This window comes from Carcharodon carcharias, chromosome 1 (assembly GCF_017639515.1).
Source record: "Carcharodon carcharias isolate sCarCar2 chromosome 1, sCarCar2.pri, whole genome shotgun sequence".
NCBI lineage: Eukaryota > Metazoa > Chordata > Chondrichthyes > Lamniformes > Lamnidae > Carcharodon > Carcharodon carcharias.
In genome coordinates this window covers 150,379,872-150,392,432 of record NC_054467.1, presented here as the reverse complement: position 1 = coordinate 150,392,432, position 12,561 = coordinate 150,379,872, and the positions used below count along the sequence as shown (strand labels likewise).

Genomic DNA, 12,561 nt, shown 5'->3' with positions numbered 1-12,561 from the left:
TTTTCTTCTCCGCCGATGCTGCCAGACCTGCTGAGTTTTTCCAGGTAATTCTGTTTTTGTTTCAGTTGTTTTCATGTTGTCCATTACTGAAGTTGATACATCAGTAATGCTACTGGGATCAGTTTTTAACTCAACTGGACCACAATTCAGCAAGAAATTTTTATTCACAGGGGCAACTTTGGAACTGTGATACTCTATGCCACACATCTTTTTCATCTTCTCCAGTTTGCATTGAAGTTCGAGAATCTCATTGCTCTTTTCACGATGACATTCTAACAGTTTGTTAGATTTGGTTTTTAGCTTTGCATTCAGCCAATTATTCTGATTTACCCAACAATTTTCTTTTTCCTAATCAAGTTCATCAAGTTTTAACTGAAGATCGACCTTTGTTAAATTTGCTTCTACAAGTTTATCATTTAGATATTTCAGGTCCTCAGTCAAATGTTCTACTTTCTGTGACTGATTCTCAATTGTTCTCACCAATTCTCTTCTTTCATTAGCAAACTCCTCTTTTATACATGAAAATTGTTTTTCTACATTAATCAGGTTTTCCTTCAATAGCTTGTTATCAGCAATAAGTGTTTCACTTTTGGCCACAGGAGCATTCTGAAGTTGGTTTAGGTCAACATAATCAACCAACCGCTGCAATACAGCTGTTACTACATTATTGTCTCCACTAGCCAAATCATTACCCAGAATAAAAACCACCCCGTCAATAGGTGATTTAGGAATAATTCCCACCGTAACAACACCATTTATAAAGTGACTTTGTAAGTTAATTTTACACAAAGAAACAGGTTCATAAATCCCATTAATACCTCTTATTAATACTTTTTCCTTCATAAAACTACCTGGATGCAAATTGTATTATCAGCTACCATCAATGATTGATCTGTCCCTGTATCTCTCAAAATGTTGATCTGTTTACTTATTTTGTTGGAGGAGTAAGGGGACACTATTCCATTCAACACAAAGCATCCTGAACCTCTGATAGTCTGGCTTCCTTCATGAGTACTCAAAGAAGAATTCTCTGGACTATCCTGAACCATATCCCCTTTCTCGTATATTCTGAGGGAACACGTTTCACCCATACTACTGTTATAGTTTTCACAACCATTTCCTTTTCTGATGTAACCCTTCCTGAGAATTTCTTAGGCATTCCTACTACTGCAATAGGCCTGCTATTTAATCTCAAGCAATCTGCCCTAACATGTCAAAACTTGTTACAATGAAAACACTTAGGCTTTCAATTGTCACTTCCACCCTCAGTACCTTCCTTTCTGGTTGAGGAGACATTTTCTGAGAATTCCCAACTGTCCCTTCTCTTCCCTGGCTATTTGCCTTCCTTTCACCTTCCCATTTTTTATCCTTTTCAGGTTCATGGGGATGATGGAAAAAGGATTTGGATTTATGGACCAGTTTATAATCATCAGCCATCTCTGCTGCCTGTCTAGCTGTTTTAACCCTCTGACCTTCAACCTGGGTTTTAACTACAAGAGGAAGTGAATCTTTAAATTCTTCCAAGAGAATTATTTCCCAAAGAGTTTCACATGTTGTCTCTACCTTTAATGCCCTTATCCAATGGTCAAAATTACTTTGCTTTACCCTTTCAAATTCAATATAGGTTTGCCCAGGCTGTTTTCCTACATTCTAAAATTTCTGCCTGTATGCTCAGGGACTAACTCATATGCACTTAGAATAGTCTTTTTCACTGCATCATACTCCACCTATACCTCTTCTGAAAGTGAAGCATAAACCTCATGAGAGCTACCTACCATCCTACTCTGTAAAAGTAATATCCAGATTTCTTTTGGCCACTTCATTTACTTAGCCACATTCTCAAATGAGATAAAGGATGCCTCTACATCCCATTTCTCAAACTTGGGAGAGCTTGTACATACTTAAACATCACACCATTGGGTTGAAGGTTTTTTCATCGTCAGAACCTTCCTCAGCATCTGAGATCTCTTTTTTAAGGTCTAGCCTTTTAAACTGCTATTCCATTTCTTGATCCTTCTCTCTTACATTTTTCATCTGTAAAAAAAGTCTTAGCAACCTCCAAAGCCATTTTGAATTCCAACTACTTTTATATACCTCACAGCAACTCCAATTCCTATGTCCAGCACCTCTACCTCCATGTACTCATTTTATAAAGATTCACAGATCCCACTTTACAATGATAATTCCGAACCAGTTATTATTCTGCGTCCAATCACCTGCTGTCTGCATTTCAAATGCCGCAAGAGCCCCCACTTTGTTATGATCTCCAGCTGAGGTTACCACTGGACAAGCCTGATCCCAGGGTGGAACCGAGCTTGATAGATCCTAATTTTTATTTTTGTTTGCTTAGGTGCATGGAGAGTGGCTACTGAACAGAATCACCGGAGTCAGTTAATGAACTTTTAACAAAAGCATAAAACATTTATTAAACAAGAAAAATGAACCATATTACAATTATCCTTCACCCACAATTAAATATTTACAGATATATACAGATTTGTAAGGATGACACAAATTACAAAAGTTATCTTATACTCTAATGTTCACAGTAAGTACACAATCCATGTAAACCAATAGGCACCCTGTGGTCAGACACACCACACACTGAAACCAAGTGACAGATGCCACCTCAATCAGATGCTATGGACCTCTCAACTCCCCACAGACGCTTGACCCACCATAAGCCAAACAGTGTCACTGAACTTCGTCTTTCACATGAAGGTTTCAATGTCTACTCTCCAAAATCTCACTTTTGAATCTTCTCCCAAACCGACACTTTCCCTCAGATGCCTTTCGCAAGAGCTCACTCCAGTGTTTCCAACTCTCCTTCTCTCGTTCCTCTCCCCGGGTCACCGCTTGTATTCAAGCTGTCTTCCACGCATTCTTTCTCACTGACTCAGCTGTCAGCAGCACACCACTGCTTCACCTGCCCATACGCAAGAGTTATAGACCTTCAGATGTCTCTTTGAACCTTCTGGCCTCTTGCAAGCTATTCTCGCTTTAAATCTGCTTTCTGCAGCTTTTGTCTCTTTAACTCTGAAGCTTGGAGCCTTTCTTTCTGCCCTCACTCTTAACTTCATTTAACAGGACCTTTTTCAGGTTCCTGTCCTTCCCTTTGTCTAGAAGGTCTGCTTGGGACTTTCTCCTGTACCACTCTCCTGGATTTTGGGTTTTTTTTCAGCTTGGGACTGGCTATATGTCCCCTTTGCTCCAGTCTCTCCTGGCAGCTAATTTCAAAACCAACTTAACTCAAACAGCTTCCCAATCAAACTGCTGTTTCTAGTTTCTTCTGTGTGTGCGTCTGTGGGAGGGACCTGCCTCTCCAGACCCCTGTTGCTAGGCAACAGCCCAGTTTCTCTACTCTTGTTTGTTTAATTTAGCTGCAACAGTTGTAAAGCTCTCATTGGCACCTTTTAAAGTGAAACTAAAACTCAGTCTGACATTTTCTTATCACATAGATACAGAAATACAAATAAAACTATAACCTCCTTAAACTCTATTTCCTAACATGAGTATCACAGCTGTAGCAGGCCTCCCAACACCCTTCCTACTGAAAGTAAATTTGAGACTCTAACATTAACTACTGTTAATTTATAAAAAGCAAGCAGCTTGCCTTTTTGTTTTCTGTTCCCTTTCTCTCCCCCAGACCCCTGTTTGAGAACCACTGATTTAGAGATAGCAGAGAGGTCAAGAGGGATGAGGTACAACTGGGTATCATCAGCCAACATGCGAAAACTAACACATTGTTTTTGAATTAGGCTGCTGAAGGACAATATTTAGGTGAGAAATTGGTCGAGGATAGATCCTTGGGGGACAACAGAGATAAAGATGTGGGAGTGGGAAAAGAAGCCATTGAGGGGCTGACAGAATGGAGATAAAATCCTATATTTAGGGTATGGATTTTATCAGGATAAATATGAAAGTGCCTACAAAGACCAACCAAGAGAACGATTTGGGAATCCAATTATATATTATATGTTGTAATATCTGTAAATATCTCTCAAACTGGTTTCGAACAGATGAACGAGAGGCAGCCATTCAGCTTCTTAGGCAAAATCAGCTGTTCCCAAAAGCTGAGGTGGGCCAAGCAGAGCCAATGGCCGAGCAACAGCTTGACACGTGGGACAGGGAGCACTCACAGGGCCTGGCTATAGACCCCGCTCTCCCTCTCCCCCGAGTCCTACTCCCTCAATACCCCACTCTCACCTCTCCGCTCTGGCCATGCTCCCAACACCCAGGCCCCACTCCCACTCCTGGCCCTGCTCCCTCCCCTTGGAACCACTCCGTCCCTACTCCCTTCCCTCTTGTTGCCCCCTCCCCCCCACTCTCTTCCTTTTTCCCACCCCTACCCTCCCTTCCTCTACCCACCCCCACTCCATCTCAGCTTCCTTCCTCTCCACACTTCCACTCCCTTCCCCTCCCACATGCTCCCTAACTCTGCCCCTGCTGCCTACCCTGCCCCCACTCTCTTCCTCTCCACACCCCCATTCCATTCCCCTCCCCCTGCTCCATATCTCTCCCCTCTGCTCCCATCACACCCCTCCACCTCAACACCCACACTCCCTTCCTCTCCTGCCAATTTCTTCCTCTCCACACTCCAGCTCCTTCCTCTGCACTCCCTCCCACCCCACCCCATTCCTCTCCCTGTGCCCCCTACTCTCCCCCAACTCTTCCTCTCTTTCTCCCTGCCCCTTCCTCAGCACGGCTCACTCCTTTCCTGAGCACCCCCTCTGCTCTGCTCTGCTCTATACATCTCCCACCAGCTCCTTAGCTCTTGCCCCCAGTTCCCTACCTCTACCCCCCCTGTCCCTTCCACTCCCCCCACTCTTCTTCTACAGACACCCTCTTCCTTCCTCAATCCTCTGTCCCGTTCCTCTCCACCCCTCCCCCAGCTCCACATCCCTCCCCCCAGCTCCCTTCCTCTTCCCCCAATCTTCCTCTCCACCCCTCACTCCCTTCCTCTCCCCCCAGCTCCCTTCCTCGCCAGACCCCCACCTCCCTTCCTGTCACTCCCAACCTCTCCACCCAACTTCCTTCCTCTCCCATCCACTCCCTCCCCCTACCCCATGCTTCATACTTCTCCCCCCTCCTCCCTTCCCCTGCTCCCTTCCTCTTCCCCCTGCTCTCTTCCTCCCCAATCCTCTTCCCCACTTTCCCCACTGCTTCCCTTGCCCATCGGTCTTCTTCCCCCCCCACTTCACTCCTCTTGCCCACCATCTCCCCTCTTCCATTTCCACCTCCGCTCCTCCTCCTCCCTGCTGCTCTTGCCCCCACTCCTCTTTGCCCACTCCACTCCTCTTCAACCACACCTCCAGCTCTTCTCCTCCCTCCACTTCCCACTGCAACACTTAGCCCCTTGCCCCTGCCTTTTCCCTGCCCACTCTTCTCCCTGTTCCTCTTCCCCCCCACCCCCTCTTCTCCCACAACTCGCTGCTCTTCCCCTGACCTGCTCTTGCCCCCCTACTTATCTTTCCTCCATCCCCTTCTTCCCCCCTTCAACCCCAATTCCCCTCCCTCTTCCAACCCTCTTCCCCTGCTCCTTTTCCACCCACTCCTCTTCCTCTCCCACATACCCCCTGCTCCACTCCCACATCCAACCCCCTGCTCCACTTCCCCACCTCCCCCCCGCTCCACTTCCCCATCTCCCCAACTCCCCACTGGACCCCCTGCTCCACTTCCCCCCGAATCCCCTGCTCCACTTCCCCACCTCCCCCCCGCTCCACTTCCCCACCTCCCCAACTCCCCACTGGACCCCCTGCTCCACTTCCCCCCGAATCCCCTGCTCCACTTCCCCACACCCCACCTCCTCTTCCCCCTCCACTTCCTCCCTACCCCTTCCCACCCGACCCTCTTTGCCCCTTCCCCTCTCCCCTTTTCACTTCTCTTCCCACCATTCCCCCTCCCCCACTCTTCCCTTTGCCACCCCTCTTCCCACGCTCTGCTTATACCTTCATTCCTCTTCTCCCTGCCCCTCTTCCCCCCACTCATCTTCCCTCCTGCTTCTCCCCTATGCACCCTCTTGCCCTCAACCCCTTCCCTCTTCCACCCCTTTCCCCCTCTCCCCCTCCCCAATCTTCCCCCTCCCCCCTCTGCCCACCCACACGCTCTCCTTCTTCCCCCCACTCTTCCCCCACTCCGCCGTCCACCACCCACGCCCACTCTCCCCGACCCCGACTCCTCCCCTGTGCCCCCTCCCCCCTCCTCCCCACCTCCCAGCCGACTCCCCTCCCCCCCATTCTCCCCCACTCTCCCTCCACTCCCACATTCCCTCCGCCCCCACCCTCCCCCCCTCCGCACGCCCCCACTCTCCCCACTGTCCCAATGCTACCCCCAGACCCACCTCCCCACTCTCCCCCCCTCCCCACTCTCCACCCCTCCGCACACCCCCACTCTCCGCCCTCCCCACTGTCCCCATGCACCCTACGGACGCCCCTCACCACTCTCCCCCCGATACCCGCCTCCCCCCTCCGCATTCTCCCCCACCCCCCATTCTCCCTCTCCCCCCGGCCCCACTCTCCCCCTCCCCCACTCACCCCTCCCCTGCCCTCTCTCCCCTCTCCCACCCCACCTCCCCTCCCACTCCCCTCCCATCGCCCCTCCCTCTCTCCCCCCTCCTCTACCCCCTCCCCCTCTCCCTCTCGCCCCAGCGCCCTGCACCCTCTTCCCCGCCCCCTCTCCCTCTCCCCCCCTCTCCCTCACCCGCTCCTCCTCTCCACCTCCCTCTCTCTATCCCCCTCCCTCTCCCCCATCCCCGCCCCCTCCTCCCCACCCCCATCCCCCCTCCTCCCCACCCCCTCCCTCTCCCCCACCCCCCTCCCCTCCTCCCCTCCTCCTCCCCCTCCACCTCCTCCCCCTCCCCTCCCCTCTCCTCCCCCGCTCCCCTCCCCTCCCACTCCCCCCTCTCCGCCCTCCCCCTCCTCCCCTCCCTCTCCTCCCCTACCCCTCCCTCTCCCCCTCCCCTCCCCCCTCCCCCTTGCTCCCCTCCCCATCCCTCCTCCCCCTCCACAACACCCCCTCCCCCTCATCTCCTCCGCCCTCTCCCACTGCCTCCTCCCCTCTCCCTCTCCCCCCTCCTCCCCTCTCCCTCTCCCCCCATCTCCCCGCCTTGCCGCATCCGCCCCTCCTCTCCCTCCCCCCACCTCCCCCTCCACCCCCCCACCCCCTCCTCCCTCTCCCCCCTCCCCTCCCCCCTCCCTCTCCCCCTCCTCCCCACCTCTCTCCCCTCTCCTCCCCCTCCCTCTCCTCCTCCCCCTCTCTCTCCCCTCCTCCCCTTCCCCCTCCCTCCCCCCTCCCCTCCTCCCCTTCCCCCTCCACCCTCCCTCTCCCCTTCTCCCTCTTCCCCCTCCACCCTCCAGCCTCCTCCCCTCCACCCCCTCATCTGCCCCTCCCTGTCCCCCTCCTCCTCTGCCCTGCTGCCTCCGTCCCCCCTTTCCCCCTCCCCATCCCCCTCTCACCCCCATCACCCTCCCCCTTCCTTCCCTCCTCCCCTTCCCCTTCCCCCCCCCCCACCCCCTACCTCCTTACCCACCTTCCCCACCCCTACCCACCTCGCCCTGCCTTGCCCCCGGGCTCCACCCACCCCCCTTGCCCCGCCCCTGGGCTCCACCCACCCCCCCTCGCCCCGCCCCCGGGCTCCACCCACCCCCTTGCCCCGCCCCCGGGCTCCACCCACCCCCCCCCTCGCCCCGTCTCCGGGCTCCACCGCCCCGCGTTCCTCTCTGTCTCTCTTCCGCCCCTTTCTCCCCCTCTCTCGGTGGTTGAGTCCGGGGGGGGCGGAGCCTTTGCCGCGGGGACAAGATGGCGGCGGAACAGGTGAGGTTGAGAAACTTGGAGAAAGGAAAAACAAAATAGAGAGAGCGATTTTGCAGAATGTTTTAAAAATGGCGGAGACGGAGACACAAATGGAGGGAGGGAGAGAAATGGAGAGAGAGAGAAAAGGTTGTGAGAGGTTATTGTTAAGGTAGAATGGATAAAAGAAGTGGCAGATGGAATTCAGTTGCAGTAAGTGTAATGAGGTGCGTTTTTATAACATATCTGAACGTTATTATACTTTGATGGAGGAATGGGTTCCGTGGAAAAACGCGGTTTGTGTTCTGCCTGAAGATATTAAAGGTAGCTCTACAAGTGGATCCAGCCATAAAATATGACTAATAGAATACTTTTAGGATTAATGGTAAGTGGTATAGAATATAAAATATGAGATATAATGGTGAATCTATTCAAAACTTAGAAAGATTATAGTTGGAGTGCTGTGTGCGGCTTTCAGCCCAACACTATAGGATGGATATTGAGGCATTAGAAAGGGTACAGCACCAAATGATTAGGATGTATAAGGGAATACAAGTACAAACAAAAATAAAAAACTGAGCTTGCCTTCATTAGAACAGGGGAAATTAAGGAGTAATTGATGGTATTTAAAATCATGAAGGAATGGGATAGAGTAGATTGCAGCAAACTGTTTCCTGCGGTTAAGAGATCCAGAGTGAGGGACACAGCTTTAAGATTAAATACCAAAGATTTAGGACAGAGAGCATGAATAATTTCTTTATGTAGCAGGCTAGAGTTAGTGGTTGAAGCAGACACCAGGTTAGCTTTTAAGAATCGGTTAAAGAGGTGACCAAACGAAAAGGTTATATTATATAGGGCAAACATGTAGAATTAAGATTACTGTTTATATGGAGTATAAACAACAACAGATTGGTTGGATCAAATGGCCTGTTTCCTTATTGTAATTTGTATGTATTTCCACATAAATATTAGAAAATAATTATTATTTCTCAGCTGATCTTGATCATTTCCTTTTTTCCACTGTTGTCATCTGCCTCACCGTCGGCTTCTGCGTGTTCTTGTTTTTGCCTTCCCTTTGTTCTTACGAGGCAGGAATGGTTTTCCTTCATTTCCTTTTTTAAAAGAGGAGGAGAGCTAATGCAGGGACTATAGGCTGTGCTAGGACCAATGCTGGTATTGTAGGCTGCCTTGGGAACACAGAATATGCATTACAGCCACCCACCAGTACCCCACATCCAGAATGTTAGGGCTGAGTTCTTCAGCTGGTCCACGGGCAGTGTTTGTGCTTCACAACGGAAGCCTGTTGGTTAACTGTGTTGCAATCTGACAATCATTCGCATTGTATTTCTTAACTTTTATCCTGTGGGATCATTTCAGGCTTCCTTAGGGGGCAGCAGTAAATTCATCTGTATATAAAAATATAAAACATGTCAGATATGTGTTTGCTAAAGAAAACCAATTGATCCAGTTCTTATGGAGATAACCATCTGTGGTCTGAGGGGCTGCTGCAACTTCATAGCGTCATGACTACACAAGGTTGAAAAAAAAATTCCTAGGTTGTACCTGCGCAGTCATATGTATTTTCTTCGTTAATCCCGTAAACTGCTTTAACAAGAAAGGTTTCCAATCTCTTGAAGTCCAAATAATTTGTGATAAGCAGGAACACATCATGCAAGTGTTTACATGTTTTTCTGGCAAATGCCAAGATGCCTTTAATTTTAAAGTAATTCACCAAGCCTGTACTTTGACCTAGGAGAGTAAGTTTCTATGTGGATCCTGGCAATGATATCTTCTATGATCGTGGTTGGTGACATTTGTGCTTTATTCTTAGACATCAGTGCAGCATCATTTGAGCAATGTCTGCTTTTCTTTTCTACCACTGATGCCATAAAATGCACAATTGTATTTCTGGTGTCTGAATTGGTCTTCAATATAGTCCACCTCAGATCTCAAAGATTGAGGTGATAGGCTAGCTGCTGTACAACTTTACTTATAAAACTGCCTTATAATAGAAGCTCTGGAGGAAAGCAGCTAAGAGATACGTCAGTACACACAGGAACTTTACAGCTGCTATAACTTAAATGAAATCTATATTGTGTGCACATAGTGTCTCAGTCCACAGTGTTTTTTTAAATTCATTCATGGGATGTGGGCTTCGCTGGCTGGGCCAGCATTTATTGCCCATCCCTAGTTGCCTTTGAGAAGGTGGTGGTGAGCTGCCTTTTTGAACTGCTGCAGTCCATGTGGCGTAGGTACACCCACAGTGCTGTTAGAGAGGGACTTCCAGGATTTTGACCCAGTGACAGTGAAGGAATGGCAATATATTTCCAAGTCAGGATGGTGAGTGACTTGGAGGGGATCTTCCAGTTGGTGATGTTCCCATCTATCTGCTGCCATTGTCCTTCTAGATGGTAGTGGTAGTGGGTTTCGAAGGTGCTGTCAAAGGAGTCTTGGTGAATTCCTGCAATGCATCTTGTAGATGGTAAACACTGCTGCTACTGTGCGCGGTGGTGAAGGGAGTGAATGTTTGTGGCAGGGGTGCCAATTACATAGACTGCTTTGTCCTGGAGTGTTGTGTCAAACTTCTTGAGCTGCACATATCCAGGCAAGTGGCGGGTATTCCATCACACTCCTGACTTGTGCCTTGTAGATGGTGGACAGGCTTTGGGGAGTCAGAGGTGAGCTACTCGGTGCAGGATTCCTAGCCTCTAACCTCTTTTGGCCACAGTATTAAATGGCTAGTCCAGTTCAGTCTGGTCAATGGTAACCCTCAGTATGTTGATAGGGGGGAATTCAGTGATGGTAATGCCATTGAACGCCAAGGGCCAATGGTTAGATTCTCTCTTCTTGCAGTCAGTCATTTCCTGGCACATGTGTGGCGTGAATGTTACTTGCCATTAGTCAGCCGAAGCCTGGATATTGTCCAGGTCTTGCTGCATTTGGACATGGACTCCTTCAGTATCTGAGGAGTCGTGAATGGTGATGAACATTGTGCAATCATCAGCGAACATCTCCACTTCTGACCTTATGATGGAGCAAAGGTCATTGATGAAGCAGCTGAAGATGGTTGAACCTAGTACACTACCCTGAGGAACTCCTGCAGTGATGTCCTGGAGCTGAGATGACTGACTTCCAATAACCACAACCATCTTCCTTTGTGCTAGGTATGACTTCAAGCGGTGGAGAGTTTTCTCCCCGATTCCCATTGACTCCAATTGTGCGAGGGCTCCTTGATGCCACACTTGGTCAAATGTGGCCTTGATCTCAACTCTCACCTCAACTTGGGAGTTCAGCTCTTTTGTCCATGTTAGAACCAAGGCTGTAATGAGGTCAGGAGCTGAGTGGCCCTGGTGGAACCCAAACTGGGCGTCACTAAGCAGGTTATTGCTAAGCAAGTGCTGTTTGATAGCACTGTTGATGACCCCTTCCATTACTTTACTGATGATCAAGAGTAGACTGATGGGGTAGTAATTGGCTGGGTTGGATTTGTCCTGCTTTTTGTATACAGGACATACCTGGGCAATTTTCCACATAGCCGGGTAGATGCCACTGTTGTAGCTGTACTGGAACAGCTTGGCTAGGGGGGTGCGGCAAGTTCTGGAGCACAAGCCTTCAGTACTATTGCCAGAATATTGTCAGGTCCCATGTTCCCATGATGCTGGTTCTCTCAAACCTAAGTTGTGCTTTTCCTGAATACTACCTGCGAGGCAAGAGTACAGGAGGTCTTTTATTGCTGCCTTCCAGCCGGAGCCCCTTGAGTCTGATGTGCCTATTATCTCATGGTAGGTAAGCCCAAGGATGGGCCTTCATGTTCACTTCTTAGGCTTCTGAAGTTGGCAAATTAGCCTTGTCTCTTTTCTGTCCAGTATGCAGTCATCTGAAGGAGGTTGGTGGGATGATACCCATGTACTGCCACCCTGAGAGAGATTAGTATCTTGAGTGATTTCCTGCTGTGTTGCTAGTGTCAGATATTGATTCCTCATGATTCTCTACTGATCTGCTGGGAAAAGTACCTAATGTTACTAATCACATCAGTGAAGTCCTGGGAGGTAGTTGATATCCCAGCCACAATCATTTGGAGACCGGAAAAGACTAATCTTCAATCTGGTACACAAGGCCTCTAAGCAGCCTGTGCAACAATGATAGAAGTATAAAACAAAAACAGAATTACCTGGAAAAACTCAGCAGGTCTGGCAGCATCGGCGGAGAAGAAAAGAGTTGACGTTTCGAGTCCTCATGACCCTTCGACAGAACTTGAGTTCGAGTCCAGGAAAGAGCTGAAATATAAGCTGGTTTAAGGTGTGTGTGTGGGGGGCGGAGAGATAGAGAGGCAGAGAGGTGGAGGGGGTTGGTGTGGTTGTAGGGACAAACAAGCAGTGATAGAAGCAGATCATCAAAAGATTTCAACGACAATAGTACAATAGAACACATAGGTGTTAAAGTTAAAGTTGGTGATATTATCTAAACGAATGTGCTAATTAAGAATGGATGGTAGGGCACTCAAGGTATAGCTCTAGTGGGTTTTTTTTTTAATAATGGAAATAGGTGGGAAAAGGAAAATCTTTATAATTTATTGGAAAAAAAAAAGAAGGGGGAAACAGAAAGGGGGTGGGGATGGGGGAGGGAGCTCACGACCTAAAGTTGTTGAATTCAATATTCAATCCGGAAGGCTGTAAAGTGCCTAGTCGGAAGATGAGGTGTTGTTCCTCCAGTTTGCGTTGGGCTTCACTGGAACAATGCAGCAAGCCAAGGACAGACATGTGGGCAAGAGAG

The 12,561-nt window shown here is 49.1% G+C and overlaps 1 protein-coding gene across 2 annotated transcripts in view; it reads left to right on the top strand.

The window, feature by feature from the left end:
- Positions 1 to 7,663: 7,663 nt before the first annotated feature.
- sgcb (sarcoglycan, beta (dystrophin-associated glycoprotein)) overlaps positions 7,664 to 12,561 on the top strand; it is a 33,848-nt gene continuing 28,950 nt past the window's right edge. The window contains exon 1 of one of the 2 annotated variants that reach the window (XM_041189545.1): positions 7,664 to 7,812. In XM_041189545.1, the coding sequence (XP_041045479.1) occupies positions 7,798 to 7,812 (15 nt within the window). In that variant the 5' untranslated portion in view covers positions 7,664 to 7,797. Of the gene's footprint in view, positions 7,813 to 7,910; positions 8,016 to 12,561 lie in introns of those variants that run through there. The other variant, XM_041189535.1, reaches the window with a different exon arrangement.